General features: G+C 33.5%; 1 protein-coding gene and 1 long non-coding RNA gene across 2 annotated transcripts; one reads left to right on the top strand and one right to left on the bottom strand.

The window, feature by feature from the left end:
- The first annotated feature begins 2,280 nt into the window (after positions 1-2,280).
- On the top strand, positions 2,281-6,902 carry LOC111881977 (ubiquitin carboxyl-terminal hydrolase 18). Its single transcript, XM_023878350.3, has 11 exons — positions 2,281-2,870; positions 3,242-3,395; positions 3,470-3,558; positions 3,646-3,731; positions 3,845-4,007; positions 4,100-4,223; positions 4,307-4,464; positions 4,545-4,629; positions 4,712-4,924; positions 5,304-5,365; positions 5,959-6,902. The coding sequence occupies exons 1-11, from the start codon at positions 2,563-2,565 to the stop codon at positions 6,653-6,655; spliced, it is 2,139 nt and encodes a 712-aa protein (XP_023734118.1). The 5' UTR covers positions 2,281-2,562; the 3' UTR covers positions 6,656-6,902.
- A 2,168-nt stretch (positions 6,903-9,070) lies between these two features.
- On the bottom strand, positions 9,071-10,418 carry LOC122198025 (uncharacterized). The gene is made up of 2 exons (XR_006191831.1): positions 10,263-10,418; positions 9,071-9,554 (listed from the first exon to the last, which is right to left on the bottom strand). It is a non-coding gene; the product is annotated as an uncharacterized LOC122198025 (long non-coding RNA).
- Positions 10,419-13,047: the final 2,629 nt, after the last annotated feature.

The raw sequence follows: 13,047 nt of genomic DNA, 5'->3' as shown, positions 1-13,047 counted from the left end.
AGTTGATGCTCGTTTTACATGTTTTTTCAGGAAATAATTAGTAAGTGGATATAAAGATTCATCATCATAGAGCATGCTGCATCACGTGGAAGTTATTTTGTGAAGTTAACTTTTGAACAATGTTATTTTGGGAAACTTGTATTTTGTTTTGTTTAAATTATGGGTTGTAAACTTTTAACTATTACTATGACGATGTATCTTTATCTTTTGCAATGAAACCTTTATCGTTGTCATATCTTGCGTTTCCGCTTTAGTGGGGTGTGACACTCTTATATCCTTAGTCTTCTATTTACCCTCCCATTTTCCCTGGTCGTCGTCAGCACGGTTGACTCCACCATACCAGTTGGCCTCTGTCATCTTCTGGGTTTTTCCATTAGGTAAGTTCCTAGACCATATTTGGTATTCAATGCATCTGTTCTCTTTCTCTATTATCTCAATCTCAATTTATGTGATCCGGTTTATTGGGATAAAACTATACATTTTTTTAAAAGCATTCGAAAAATTGTTAGGATTATTAGCTTGTGAATTAACTTTGTTGGATTATTCTTCTGTCATGCCCAACTTAACCTTTTGTTGGATTATGCCTAGTTTGATTAGCAGATGACATATCAAAAGAAGGTTTTACAAGAAAGAACATAAATATATTGTTTTGTTAGATAATTGTTGTTTCCCGAGTGGATGAGCTTTCTTTGGTGATGTTTGGCCAATGTCATTGTTTTGAAAATTGTAAACTTTATTAAATGTTGTTACAACAAACATTATATATTTGTATATTTAACAAAAAGTTTCAAAATTTGATGTTTTGAATATATTGATGAGCTTTTGGATATCTTTTTTTTAAGTCAATATTGTATTGAGATGAACATTTTTATCAAAAAAAAATCTTAATAAATATGTTCTTGCCTTAGACTAGTAATATATGTTAGCATGATTGACATTATATGATTGGTAAAAGTGTTAAAGACGATATAAAAAATTAATTGTAAAAAAGTAATTGAGAAAATAAAAAAAAAATACAAATATAAGAATTACATAATGTGATAAATTAATATGTAAATTGTAATGTCATCATTGTAAATGAAAATTGTTTGAAAATGATAAACTCACTAAAAAAAATCATTTCCATTTCCTTGCTTACTATAACCAAACCAAACAAGGGGAATGATTCTCATATATATTTCTCTAGTGAATTCTTTGTTGTACTAAATAATAGAATCATTTCTTTTTCTCCATCTTAATTCTCTTTCTCTCCATTTCCATTCTCCACTTTAATTCCATTTATCTGTACCAAACACACCTTAACTGTTGTTTGGGATTCCCCTTTTAGACCACACCCTGACTTTAAGGTTGTAACACTAAGCTACCATTGAGTTTGAAAGCGGAAGTTAACACCACAACTGAGATTAACATACAAGATATATAAATTGATACAACAAATGATGTCTTTTAGACCGATTGGTAGGTGAGCATAAGTGTAACATTTTTTATGTCCCATCATCCATATCTTAGTTACAAGGATGAGATACTCTATAATTTACTTCTCATATTCAAGCATTAACATCCACAAATTTTTGTATTTTACCATTCTTATGTTGGCATTGAAAATGGTGGGAACGTAGAAGGTAAACATAACACAATAACACTAAAGGTAAGAGTTTCAATATATAATGTGAGGAAAATTAGGAATGATTATAATGCAAAATATAATAAAATTGTAGAATCCTTACGAAGAGTTTTCAAGAGAATAAGTTTATGTCTCGATGTGAACTTAAAGATCGGGTGCAGAAGAGTAGAAGAATTAATCGGAAGAAAAACCAAAATTGTCATGACAAATAGAATATACATAATCAAAACCGTTTATACTATTAAATCCTCAAAGAAAAATGAAAACAAAAAGATTTCGATGATTAGAAGAAGAGAAATTAAATATCCTTTTATATTTTATTCTTACACATTTTTTTCTCATGTTAAATGTTAAATATGTATCATATTTAATGAAAATAATAATATTCACTATTTAACATAGATAACTGGAGAGTTAGAAATAAAATATAAATAGGTATTTAATTTCTTTTAGAAAAAAAAATTCTATTTCAATCTCTATTAAATTAAAAAAAAAATACCATTTGTCTTGATTCAAAATAAGATCATTATGTTGTAGGTGAGTGGTTTGATGTCGTTCAATTATTATCTTTTTTACTATTAATAGATTTTACTTTCGATTGTTTATCCCCGAATAAATGTTATTCCCCTTCCGATATTTAATCAACATAATTGGTAGGATTGTTACGACGTCGTCGCCATTATTTTATTTTCTAGTTTGTTTTCCCTTTGGGTTTGGCAATGCAGCCATTCCATGATTATCGGAAGAAATCTCAAGAGCTTATTCGACAAAACGAACGATCGTGAGAAGGAAACCCCTCAAAGTTTCCTGATTCGTGTCGAATTCGATCACCAGTAGACTACTAGTACAAGGGTGTGCTGTTTCTTGGCCACAATTTCTAATGAATCATCGATGAAAAACCCTAATAATTCAAATAAGAATCAGCAGAATCGTCGTCGATGCATGAATATAATTCTCTGGATCTCAATTGGTATCTTAAGTTCGGCATCACAGCTTTCGCTGTTCTCTTTGGATTGATTTACCTAGTGAAGAACACTGCTGCCAAGTACTTCGTTGTTGACGGAGACGACGACGCCCGTTTCGATTCCCATTCTCAATCTTCTTCTCCCACCGCTTCATCCGACTCTATTGTATCCCCTTCGTCGTCTTCGTCGATGCCGGGTATTGTTGCAATCAGTGATTCATGCGTTGTCTGCGGTAGCTTGACGAAGAAATATTGTTCCCGATGCAAAGGGGTCCGATACTGGTACATACGCACTGTTGATATTGGTTTCTTTATTCATTATTATACAACATTCTCCATCATTGACGCTAATTCGTCTTTATGTTTCTATCTATTTTGTTGAATTATGATGATATGTTATTGGGTATACTGTTCTTGTTCTTATTTTAGGTCGTTCAATTCTGTTGAATTAATCAAGCAAAAAATTTAATCTTTAGTGTACATTCCCTATCGTATATCTATGTTATGAAGTAATTCCTTGATAATTATAGGCTATGGCAGGTTCCTAGTGGCTGATTACCTCTTTTAGTGCTCCAAAACCTTTCAATTGTTTTGTATTTTCTTCTTTTCTTCCTTTTTGCTTTAGTCTTAATCTCTTTTTTATCATCTTTCAGCTCAGAATCATGTCAAAGATCTCATTGGTTCTCTGGGCACAAAGAAAAATGTGAAGAAATTCGTCTGTCTAGCAAATCAAGTTTGCAAGGAAGGAGAAACCCTACTGGGATTACACTAGTTTCTAGCACAGGGAATTCTACCCAAATAAAAAAGGTCCAAAATTGATGTTTGTTTTCTTTGATTTTATCATATCATAGCTAATATTCAGTTAAACTTTTTGCTTTCAGATTCTTTTCCCCTATGACAAATTCGTGGAGCTATTCAACTGGAAGAAACAAGGCTTCCCCCCTTGTGGGCTTCTCAATTGTGGAAACAGGTGCTTCCATTTGTTTTCTTCTGTTCATGTTATTTGGTCAACTTTAAGGTCAACCCATTTATCTAATAGTTGTATTTCTTTACACAGCTGCTTTGCCAATGTAGTATTACAATGCTTAGCATACACTCGACCACTTGCTGCCTATTTGTTGGAGAAAGGCCATCGTAGGGAATGTAATTGCTACTCTCTCTCTCTCTCTCTCTCTCTCTCTCACACACACACACACACACACACACAGAAACACACAATAATTTATCAGAAAACTTTTGACACCTTTGTTTATCAGGCAGGAGAAATGATTGGTGTTTCTTGTGTGAACTTCAAGATCATGTGGAAAGAGCTAGCCAAAGTCACCATGCTTTTTCACCAATCAATATTTTATCAAGATTGCCTAATATTGGTGGAAATCTTGGCTATGGAAAACAGGAGGATGCCCATGAGTTCATGAGGTTCCTATGCTTATTACATAACTTTGAAAAAGTTCAACTCTTTTTTTATGATAATATGATGAGTGATTACAAAACTTTTTAACATATTTTAGGTTTGTAATTGATACAATGCAATCAGTTTGCCTTGATGAATATGGTGGTGAAAGAGCAGTGCATCCTACTTCTCAAGAGACAACTCTTATTCAACATATATTTGGGGGTCGCCTCCAATCTCAGGTATCATCTTTATATTATTATTTCCATTAATTCCCTTTTTTTATATTTTTAAAGGCTAACATATATCTGTGATGTTTTCTAAGGTGATATGTACAAAATGCAATAACGTGTCAAACCAGTTTGAGAATATGATGGATTTGACTGTTGAAATTCAAGGAGATGCTGCATCTCTTGAGGAATGCTTAGACCAATTTACAGCAAAAGAATGGCTTGAAGGAGATAATATGTACAAATGTGATGGGTAATTTCCTTTTTTTTTTTTTTTTCTATTATCAATTTTATTTTCTTTTTGGACTCATTTCTTTCTTTTTTTTTTTGCAGATGTAATGAGTATGTGTTAGCATGGAAACGCCTAAGCATTCATATGCCTCCAAATATTCTTACAATTGCATTAAAGAGGTTTCAGGTTTGTGAAATTGGAGTTACCTTTTTTTGCAAATACACTTCTGTAATGATATTGATTTTTTTTTTTTTTTTTTTTTGTTCAGAGTGGAAGATTTGGGAAACTTAATAAGAGGGTGACATTCCCTGAGACTTTGGATCTTAGTCCTTACATGAGTGAAGCTGCAGATGGAAATGATAAATACAGACTATATGCAGTTGTTGTTCATGTTGATATGCTCAATGCATCATATTTTGGTCATTACATTTGTTATACCAAGGACTTTTCTGGAAATTGGTATAGAATTGATGATTGCAAGGTCCTCTCTCTCTCTCTCTCTCTCTCTATATATATATATATATATATATATATATATATATATATATATATATATATATATATATATATATACATAAAGTAGTGTTTGGTATCATGGAGTTGAGGAAGGAACATAATGTTTTTACTATGTTCAGTTTTTTTTTTTTTTATTTTGTAAGTAAAAGATTCATTAATAATAGTTCAATAATTTATATAGGAGAGTTAAAACTATACTTTATATTCACACATGACATAATATAAAATTTTCATTTGAAAATCCTTTTTTTTTTATTACAAAACAACTAAACATGATCATGAAATGTAATGATGTATCAAAAGTCTCAATTGACTTTAAATTTTCTTATGGATATTTCTTTCAGGTGGATACAGTTGAACTGGATGAAGTGCTCTCTCAAGGGGCCTATATGCTTCTGTATAGCAGGTAGTGTTTTCCAGCTTTAGTATTTGTCTAATTTACTTTTTTGCCCTTTTATTTCAATAATTATATTCTGTAATATTTACTGCTCTACTTGAGAAAAAACGAGTTTATGGAAATATGGAAATAACTTAAAAAGTATTCCAAACACACTTTTAGCCTGACTTTATGACGTATAAGCCACTCTGAAGTCTCTATCTAAAAACTAGAAAGTGAAGCATGTTAAAATATATGAAAACTCTGGCTTGATAAGATAGGGTCTGAGAATTTACCATTTTGCCCATTAGCAATTATTACAAGATATTATTGGAAATTGATTTTAGTTATATGTCAATTGTCAAGTCAACATTGCATCTTTCTAGGAAAAGTCGAAACTTTAATTGTAATGTGAGATTTTGTGATTAAGTTAATTGAATTCAGATTCAGTTAACTTTTACTTAATTTTTTTTTTTTTTTTTATATTTTTTGTAATTTAGAATTGACATTTTGTAACAGTCATAAAATAGACAATAATTTCGTATTCAACATTAATTCCATACAGAAGGGTAAAATGGTCATTTACTGTCATTTCAGTCCACTAAAGCACCAGTCTTTTTCAGGGTCTCTGCGAGAGAATCGTGCTTAAATCCAATCGAGGAAACTTCTAGAAAAGAAGAGCTTGAAACATCGAATTCCTCCCAACAAAAGACACCTGTCAAATGCTCATTGGCTGCAGAATCCGTTGATCTTACTAACAATAATTCTAATAATCCTTTGTCACCAATTTCCATGTCTCAAAACTCATCCGAACCTACCATGGACATCGATACATCAGATTCAAACCCCAATTCCCCTGTTTCAGTGGATGCCGGAGATCTTGCCGGAAACTGTAAGGATTCCGGTGACCGGACCGCCACTTTTCCGGTTGAAGATACCCAACAGTCACAAGTTGTTTGCCCTAACGAAACCGATATAGAAAAAAATCCTGATTCTGTTCATGTCAATGGAAACGGAATGGAATCCGTAACTTTGGAATGCGATCCCGGAAAATCCGATTCCATTCCGGAGGACGATTCCGGGAAACTGTTGAAGACAAATTCTTCAAAATTGAAACCGCTCATATCCCCAGGATTCTTTGGGAAACGACCTCGGAAAATTCTAAATAATACCAAGAAAGACGAGAATGCCCTTGGTGAAAAGGAACAGGCCAATGGGGATTTGACACCTGGCAAAGAGAAACATTGTTTCAAGAATAATGGTTTGATATCATCGGTGGAAAGTGAATCGATTGTGGTTAATGGAAGCTTGAGTGATTGATGCAAGGAAGATGAGTCTTTGGGTTAATGAAGTTGGAGGCTATAACATTATTTAAGAGGAAAAAAAACTGGAAATAGAGGGATGGGTGTGTTGATGTTTTGGTTTATTTTAATTTAGGGTAAGAAATAGCAATGTAGTTTTGAGGTGCATTCTTTTGACTTTTTAATTATTTGGTTGTATTCTTGAAGAGACAAGAGTATTATTATGGGTCTTAATGATTCAGTCAATAAGAACTTCTATTTATGGACTTCTATTATTATTATTATTATTATTATTATTATTATTATTATTACTTTATTGCATGAATCAAAATTATTAGCAAATAACGGTTAAGTCACTTTGATAATTTTATAAGGCCAAATAGCAAAAAAGTCACTATATTACCATAGAATTTCGATTTTGACATTGAGTTAATATTATTTTTTTTATTAATTATGTCATTGTATTTACAGTTTTGTTGCAATATTAACCAAATGACCGGTTCTCTTTGTTCTATCGGTAATCATTTTTTTCTGAATTGCAATAAAGTCATTAAGTTTACCAAAATTTTTTATTTTGACACTAAGTTTCAAATTGCAAGAAAATTATTATATTACCACAAATTTCGATTTTGACACCGAGTTTTTTGTCTACATTATGTCATTACATTTTGATTAGAAGTTTGATTTGTACAACAAATAAATGAAGACCCCTACAAGGTCGATTTAGTGGTTCAAACTTACTAAGCATCTCATGGATCGACCTTATAGGGGTCTTCGTTTACTTGCTGTACAAATCGAGTTTCTAAACCACAATAACATTTCCTGAAAGGGTGAGCAAACACTTCACCGACTTTTAAGTAAGTTTGAATCATTAGATTGATCTTCAGACGTCATTTGTGAAGAAATACTCTAAAGAGAATTAAACATTAAATATTATAATAAAAAAATGTCACCTAAAAGGGTGAGCACGACTTTTAAGTGTTTAAACCATTGACCTAAAAAGATATGTGAAATTGGGTTCGACACAAACGTCATTTGTTATAATGTTTAATTCTTTTCGTTGACTTTCTATTTAGGTCGATCCAGTAGTTTAAACTCACTTAAAAGTAAGTGCAAGGGTGAGTGTGTACTCACCCTTTTAGGTGACACTTTTAATTATAATATTTAATGTTTAATTCTCGTCAGAGTATTTCTTCACAAATGGCTTTTGAAGGTCAATCTAGTGGTTCAAAATCACTTAATAGTTAGTAAAAGGGCGTAGTCAACATTACAGGAGATGTTATTGTGGTTTAGAAACTTGATTTGTAAATAAAGACCCCTACAAGGTCGATCTAGGAGATGCTTAGTGAGTTTGAGCCACTAAATTGACCTTCTAGGGGTCTTCATTTATTTGTTGTACAAATTGAGCTTCTAAACCACAATAACATCTTCTGAAAGAGTGACCATGCCCTTTTTGGTGACTTGTAAGTGAGTTTGAACCGTTAGACCTACCTTCATTACAAACCGAGCTTTTAAACCAAAATAACATTTCCTGAATCGTTCAACTGATTGAGATTGCAACAAAATTGTAAATGTAATGATAATAATTGAGAAAATAAAAATTCGGTGTCAAAACGAAATTTTGTTGTAATATAGTGACTTTCTTGCAATTTGAAACTCGATGTCAAAATCGAAATTTTGATAAACTTAGTGACTTTATTGCAATTCGCAAAAAGTGGTTGCTGGGAGAACATGGAGAAGCGGTCATTTGGTTGAAATTACAACAAAATTATAAATATAGTGATATAATTGAGAAAAAAAATACTCAGTGTCAAAATCAAAATTTTATGATAACATAATGATTTTTTTTTGCTATTTATAACCCAATAAGTTTTGGGTCAGGTATGCTACCAAACTTGGTAAGTAACCTAAGGTTTTTTGTATTTTTGAAGAATAGTAAGTTTTTTCCTTTTGTATTTTATAATAAAATAAAGAAATGTGTGTTTGATTGGAATAAAAGATTGTTAAGATTTTTTATTAATTAATAAGTTTTATTAAATGAAGATTATAAAACCACGCATAAATTTTGTTTTTGGTTTTTGAGTATAGCCGATTTTCATAGTTTTTGGTGATGAAACATATTCTCTTACAAATTTGGTTTTTATTTAAGGTTTCATAAACAATTTTTTTGTCCTGCTCTAAGTAAATGACTATTTTTAGGAACAAAATTGCAAAAATTTATATTAACTTATATAAAAAAAAAAGTAAATCACAAGATGCTTAAAGCAAGGAATGTGATGTTTGTGCTTGAAGGTGGGATACCACTTATGGATTTTCATGTCACTACCACTAGGAATAATGAATTGAAAAACACACAACAAAAAGATATAAAGAAAAATAAGAACACATGTAATCAATGTGATTTACAGGATCAGAGTGATTGTGCCATTCCACGAACACACAAGAAGGATTTTTATTAGACTTGTAGAAATACAATCGTCATACACACAATTTTTTCTTAGGGTTACAAATGTACAATGAGATTCATTTATAATGACAAGAGTTGCACTAATACTATTTGTGGGCCAATCCCAAAACGTTGCCATTTGAAATATGCATATTGGTACGAGCACCACAAACCTCCTTCTCATGCACCACAATCTTGTTGCTCGAGCATCGCATACGTTACATTATAAGTGCACCACAGTTGCAGACTTGGCATTGCAAAAATTGGAACTCCATGGCTAAGTTTCAATAGTGGCAATGAGGTCAAAGTGCAAAGTGGACTCCCCAACTCAACATCCACACTAACATGTGGTGATGTAGGAGATAAATCATGCAGTCTACTAGTCCTTATAGCAAGGAAGGTGGTGTCAAAACTTGAATATGAGACTTGTAGATTCTTATCTCCTTACCTCTACATGCAAACATGGGAAAACCTAGAAAAAAAATCAGGGGTCCCATAATTTTTTTTAGGGTTGCAAATATTTTTTAAGGGTTTACATCCACAGTTATCAAGATCGGAATTTTATCTAATATTGTTTTACATTTTGTAAGATCGTGATCATAATATCCAAAGATTCTACCAAAATGAATTCATATTCAAATTTCCTTGCAAGGTCTTTGGTGTGATGTAGACACTATAACTTGATTTTGATTAAGATGTCGATTGTGGAATCAAATTGAATTTCTTAATCATGAACCATAATTTTCTTTGCTGAATACCGTAAAGATTAGGAAGAAAACATATTAACTAAAAAAAGTAACAAGATCATTTGGATCATGTATAACTAAAGGCATAAGATCACAAATGGAATATCATGACTCACGAATGTACTTTGTCTAATTCGAGAAGAACCGGTGAAGTGGTGATACTCTATGAGACTTCTTGCAACTCGCGACGTTTTATTTTAAGTTGAATAAATGAATTTTTGAGGTACGACTATATAAAAAACTAAGAGGTGGGATTAGATCGTGATAAGATCTTAATATCCTAGTCAGGATCTTAAGATCATAGATCTTGCCTCAGATAAATCTTAATATGATCTAGATTGTTTTTCGCTTGTAGGATCTTAAAATCTTAAGATCAAGATCTGAATCTTAACGACCATTAATCTTATATATAAAATAAATCCAACAAAACTTACACTTGATATGAAAATTTGAGGGAGTCTGGGTGACCTCGAACACTCCTCTAGGTCCGTAATCATACGAAGATTAAAAGGTATGTAAAGTGTAACCCCCCTTATTATTGGTGTTGGTAAGATATTAATAGTAAGAGATGAAAAAAATGGTTTTCTAGTGACAAGTCAGACAAAGATTTTTGAAATGACAACAAGCGACATTTCCATGTGAATATACTTAAAAACTAAATGCACAGTGTACTTGATGTCCCAATGGGACCAATATTAAAGAAAGATGTTTAGTTGCCTTATCATATTCTTGAACTAAATTGTACATGATCTGATATTCAGTTTATTAGTTTTACTCGTTTCTTTTGTATGTTTGTAAATAAATAAATAAATAATAACAATGACGTTAGAGTAAGATTAAATTTTACATTTGGAGATGAGGACTAATAATCCAATCATCCTAAAAAGCGTAACTTGCACCAAAATCAATTTTATTAATGGCATAGTGTTTCTAATGAAACGTTTTTATTAAAAGTTTAATAAAATATAACCATCTAAAATATTTATTACCAATTCAAGTAGCTTTGGTATTATTTTTTGGGAAAATAATATATTAGCCCAACAATGTTTTTGAAATTTGTCTTCCTATTTTTTTTAGTGTTTTATGAGGGAATAAAATAAGTTTTGACATGTTGATTTGGTCACCTAACCTAATACAACCGGTCTAATATATCACATAAACACTTTTGTTTGTTGACCTGTCTAGTCATACTTGATGATGTGACTTTTTTAACATAAAAAATTAAAGAAAATTCCAAATAAACCCATCCCATGCTTATGCTTTTCCTCCGCCCCTCCTTTTGGTTTTCTCCACCTATGGTTCTTCTTGTATTTAAGAATTACCTTGCAGTCATGTGATTCCTTTTCCAAAGATGTTGAACAACGGAGTCTCTTTAATCGATCAAATAACAGGTAATCAATGGTGGCATCACTCATATCTTCCATAACCATTGAAGCCACATTTATATCCCTCATAGTTTCAAGCACAAATGCACCATTCTATCGTCTTGACTAGCTTCTCAACAAATTCAAGTAAAGTCTCTTCACTTGAAATCAATTTTTCATATCAAAAAATGTCTTTTTATAATAGTAATTGAACTTGAGATTGGAAACAAGAAACTTACATGTGGTTCTACAACGATATCTCTAACGAAGTCGTAAGTGTCCAACGGTTATGGTTCTTCTTTCTTGGACTTTCTCGGACTATAGAGGAATTGATGACAAGTCAAATACATGGATGGAGGTAAACCCATACGACAATTATCGTCGGAGGTATGGGTATTATACAGAGTGATAGACAACACGTGTGGGTTTTTTGGAGGTCGCTTGGATGGGATGAAGAGGACTTTAAGCTACAACTTATACGTCCACCCCCAGTGTTTATGTGTCAATGGGTAACTAGGTTACCCCTTCAGAATGTTCAAAATGATCTTTTAGATTCGACAAAATCAACTTAATGCTCCATGAAGCACCCAAAAAAACTTAAAACTTTAGGGACTGATTCAATAAATTTCGAAAACATTGTTTGACTAATATGTCATTTTCCTTGTTTTTTTATTATTCAAGTAGCCTTTTTACTTAATTGCTTTTAAGTCTAGGCAATATTTATATGTTGTTGTTGTTGTTGCTGTTTCCCTGTTGTTGGTTATGGGGAGGGTAGGTCCTGCAGTACCTCGCCGTGTGTCCCCTTCGATTACAACTGGTGCACTGCAACTCCTTGCATTCTCCATTGTGATGGAAACCGCATTTGTTGCACTTGGGAAGATTACCGGAATAAGGTCTGGGAGCATTTGAAGCAGCTGAGGCTGGAGCATGTGGTGTGGCTGGAACCGGTGCGGTGACAGCATTAACTGCCACTGTCTGCTGCTTTTTAGAGGTCTCGGGGCCCTGACGCCCCTTCCTCTTGTTGTTCTTCCCTTTCTTGCCATCACCTACCTTCTTGCCTTCAGTCTCCGCTGGCTTCTCACCCTTTTTGTTGTTATGGTCATACAGCTTCTTCGCCAATCTTTTTGCACTGTCAAAGGTTTCGGGGTTTGCAGCTATCACGTTTCCTTGGATTGGTGATGTTAGTCCCCAGATGAATCGCTCAATCTTCTTTCCTTCCGAGGCGATCATACCCGGGCACAACAGAGATAGTTCACTAAATCTCGATATGTAGGCATCGATATTCGCATTCTGCACAGTGAGGTTCCACAGCTCTTGCTCCATTTTCTGAATCTCACCTCGTGGACAGTATTCAACCATCAACATTTCTTTCATTTCCGACCACGACATGGAGTTGGCTACAAGGAGTGTCATGGCTTCCACGTGTCCGTTCCACCAAGTGAGCGCTTGATCGACAAAAGTGCAGGCTGCGAACTTCACTTTCATCTCCTCAGGACAATCGCATATCTCGAATACCGATTCCACCTTCTCGATCCATCGCTTCAGAGTGATCACCCCTCCAGTACCGTTAAAAGTTTGTGGTTTGGCGTTTGTGAAGTCCTTGTAGGTACATGTTTTGGTGGGTCCTTGATTCATCCCGTTGTTCGAACTCCCGGCCCCTTGCCCGTTGCCTCCTCCGTTATTCCTTTGGTGAAGTTGTGCCATAGCTGCGGTGACCGCAGCGGACACGGCCGCCTGGAATGCAGTGGAGTCAACTTCGGGTGGGGTTGGTCCAGGGTTTCCGCGAGTAGGTCGGTGAGGCATCTTTCTGTCATGAAACGGAAAGATGTTGAGTGTTTGGGGTTTCTGGGAGGTT

The sequence above is a fragment of the Lactuca sativa genome, chromosome 5 (genome assembly GCF_002870075.4).
Source record: "Lactuca sativa cultivar Salinas chromosome 5, Lsat_Salinas_v11, whole genome shotgun sequence".
NCBI lineage: Eukaryota > Viridiplantae > Streptophyta > Magnoliopsida > Asterales > Asteraceae > Lactuca > Lactuca sativa.
Note: the sequence above shows the minus strand (reverse complement) of the source record. Positions and strands in the feature narration are given on the sequence as shown.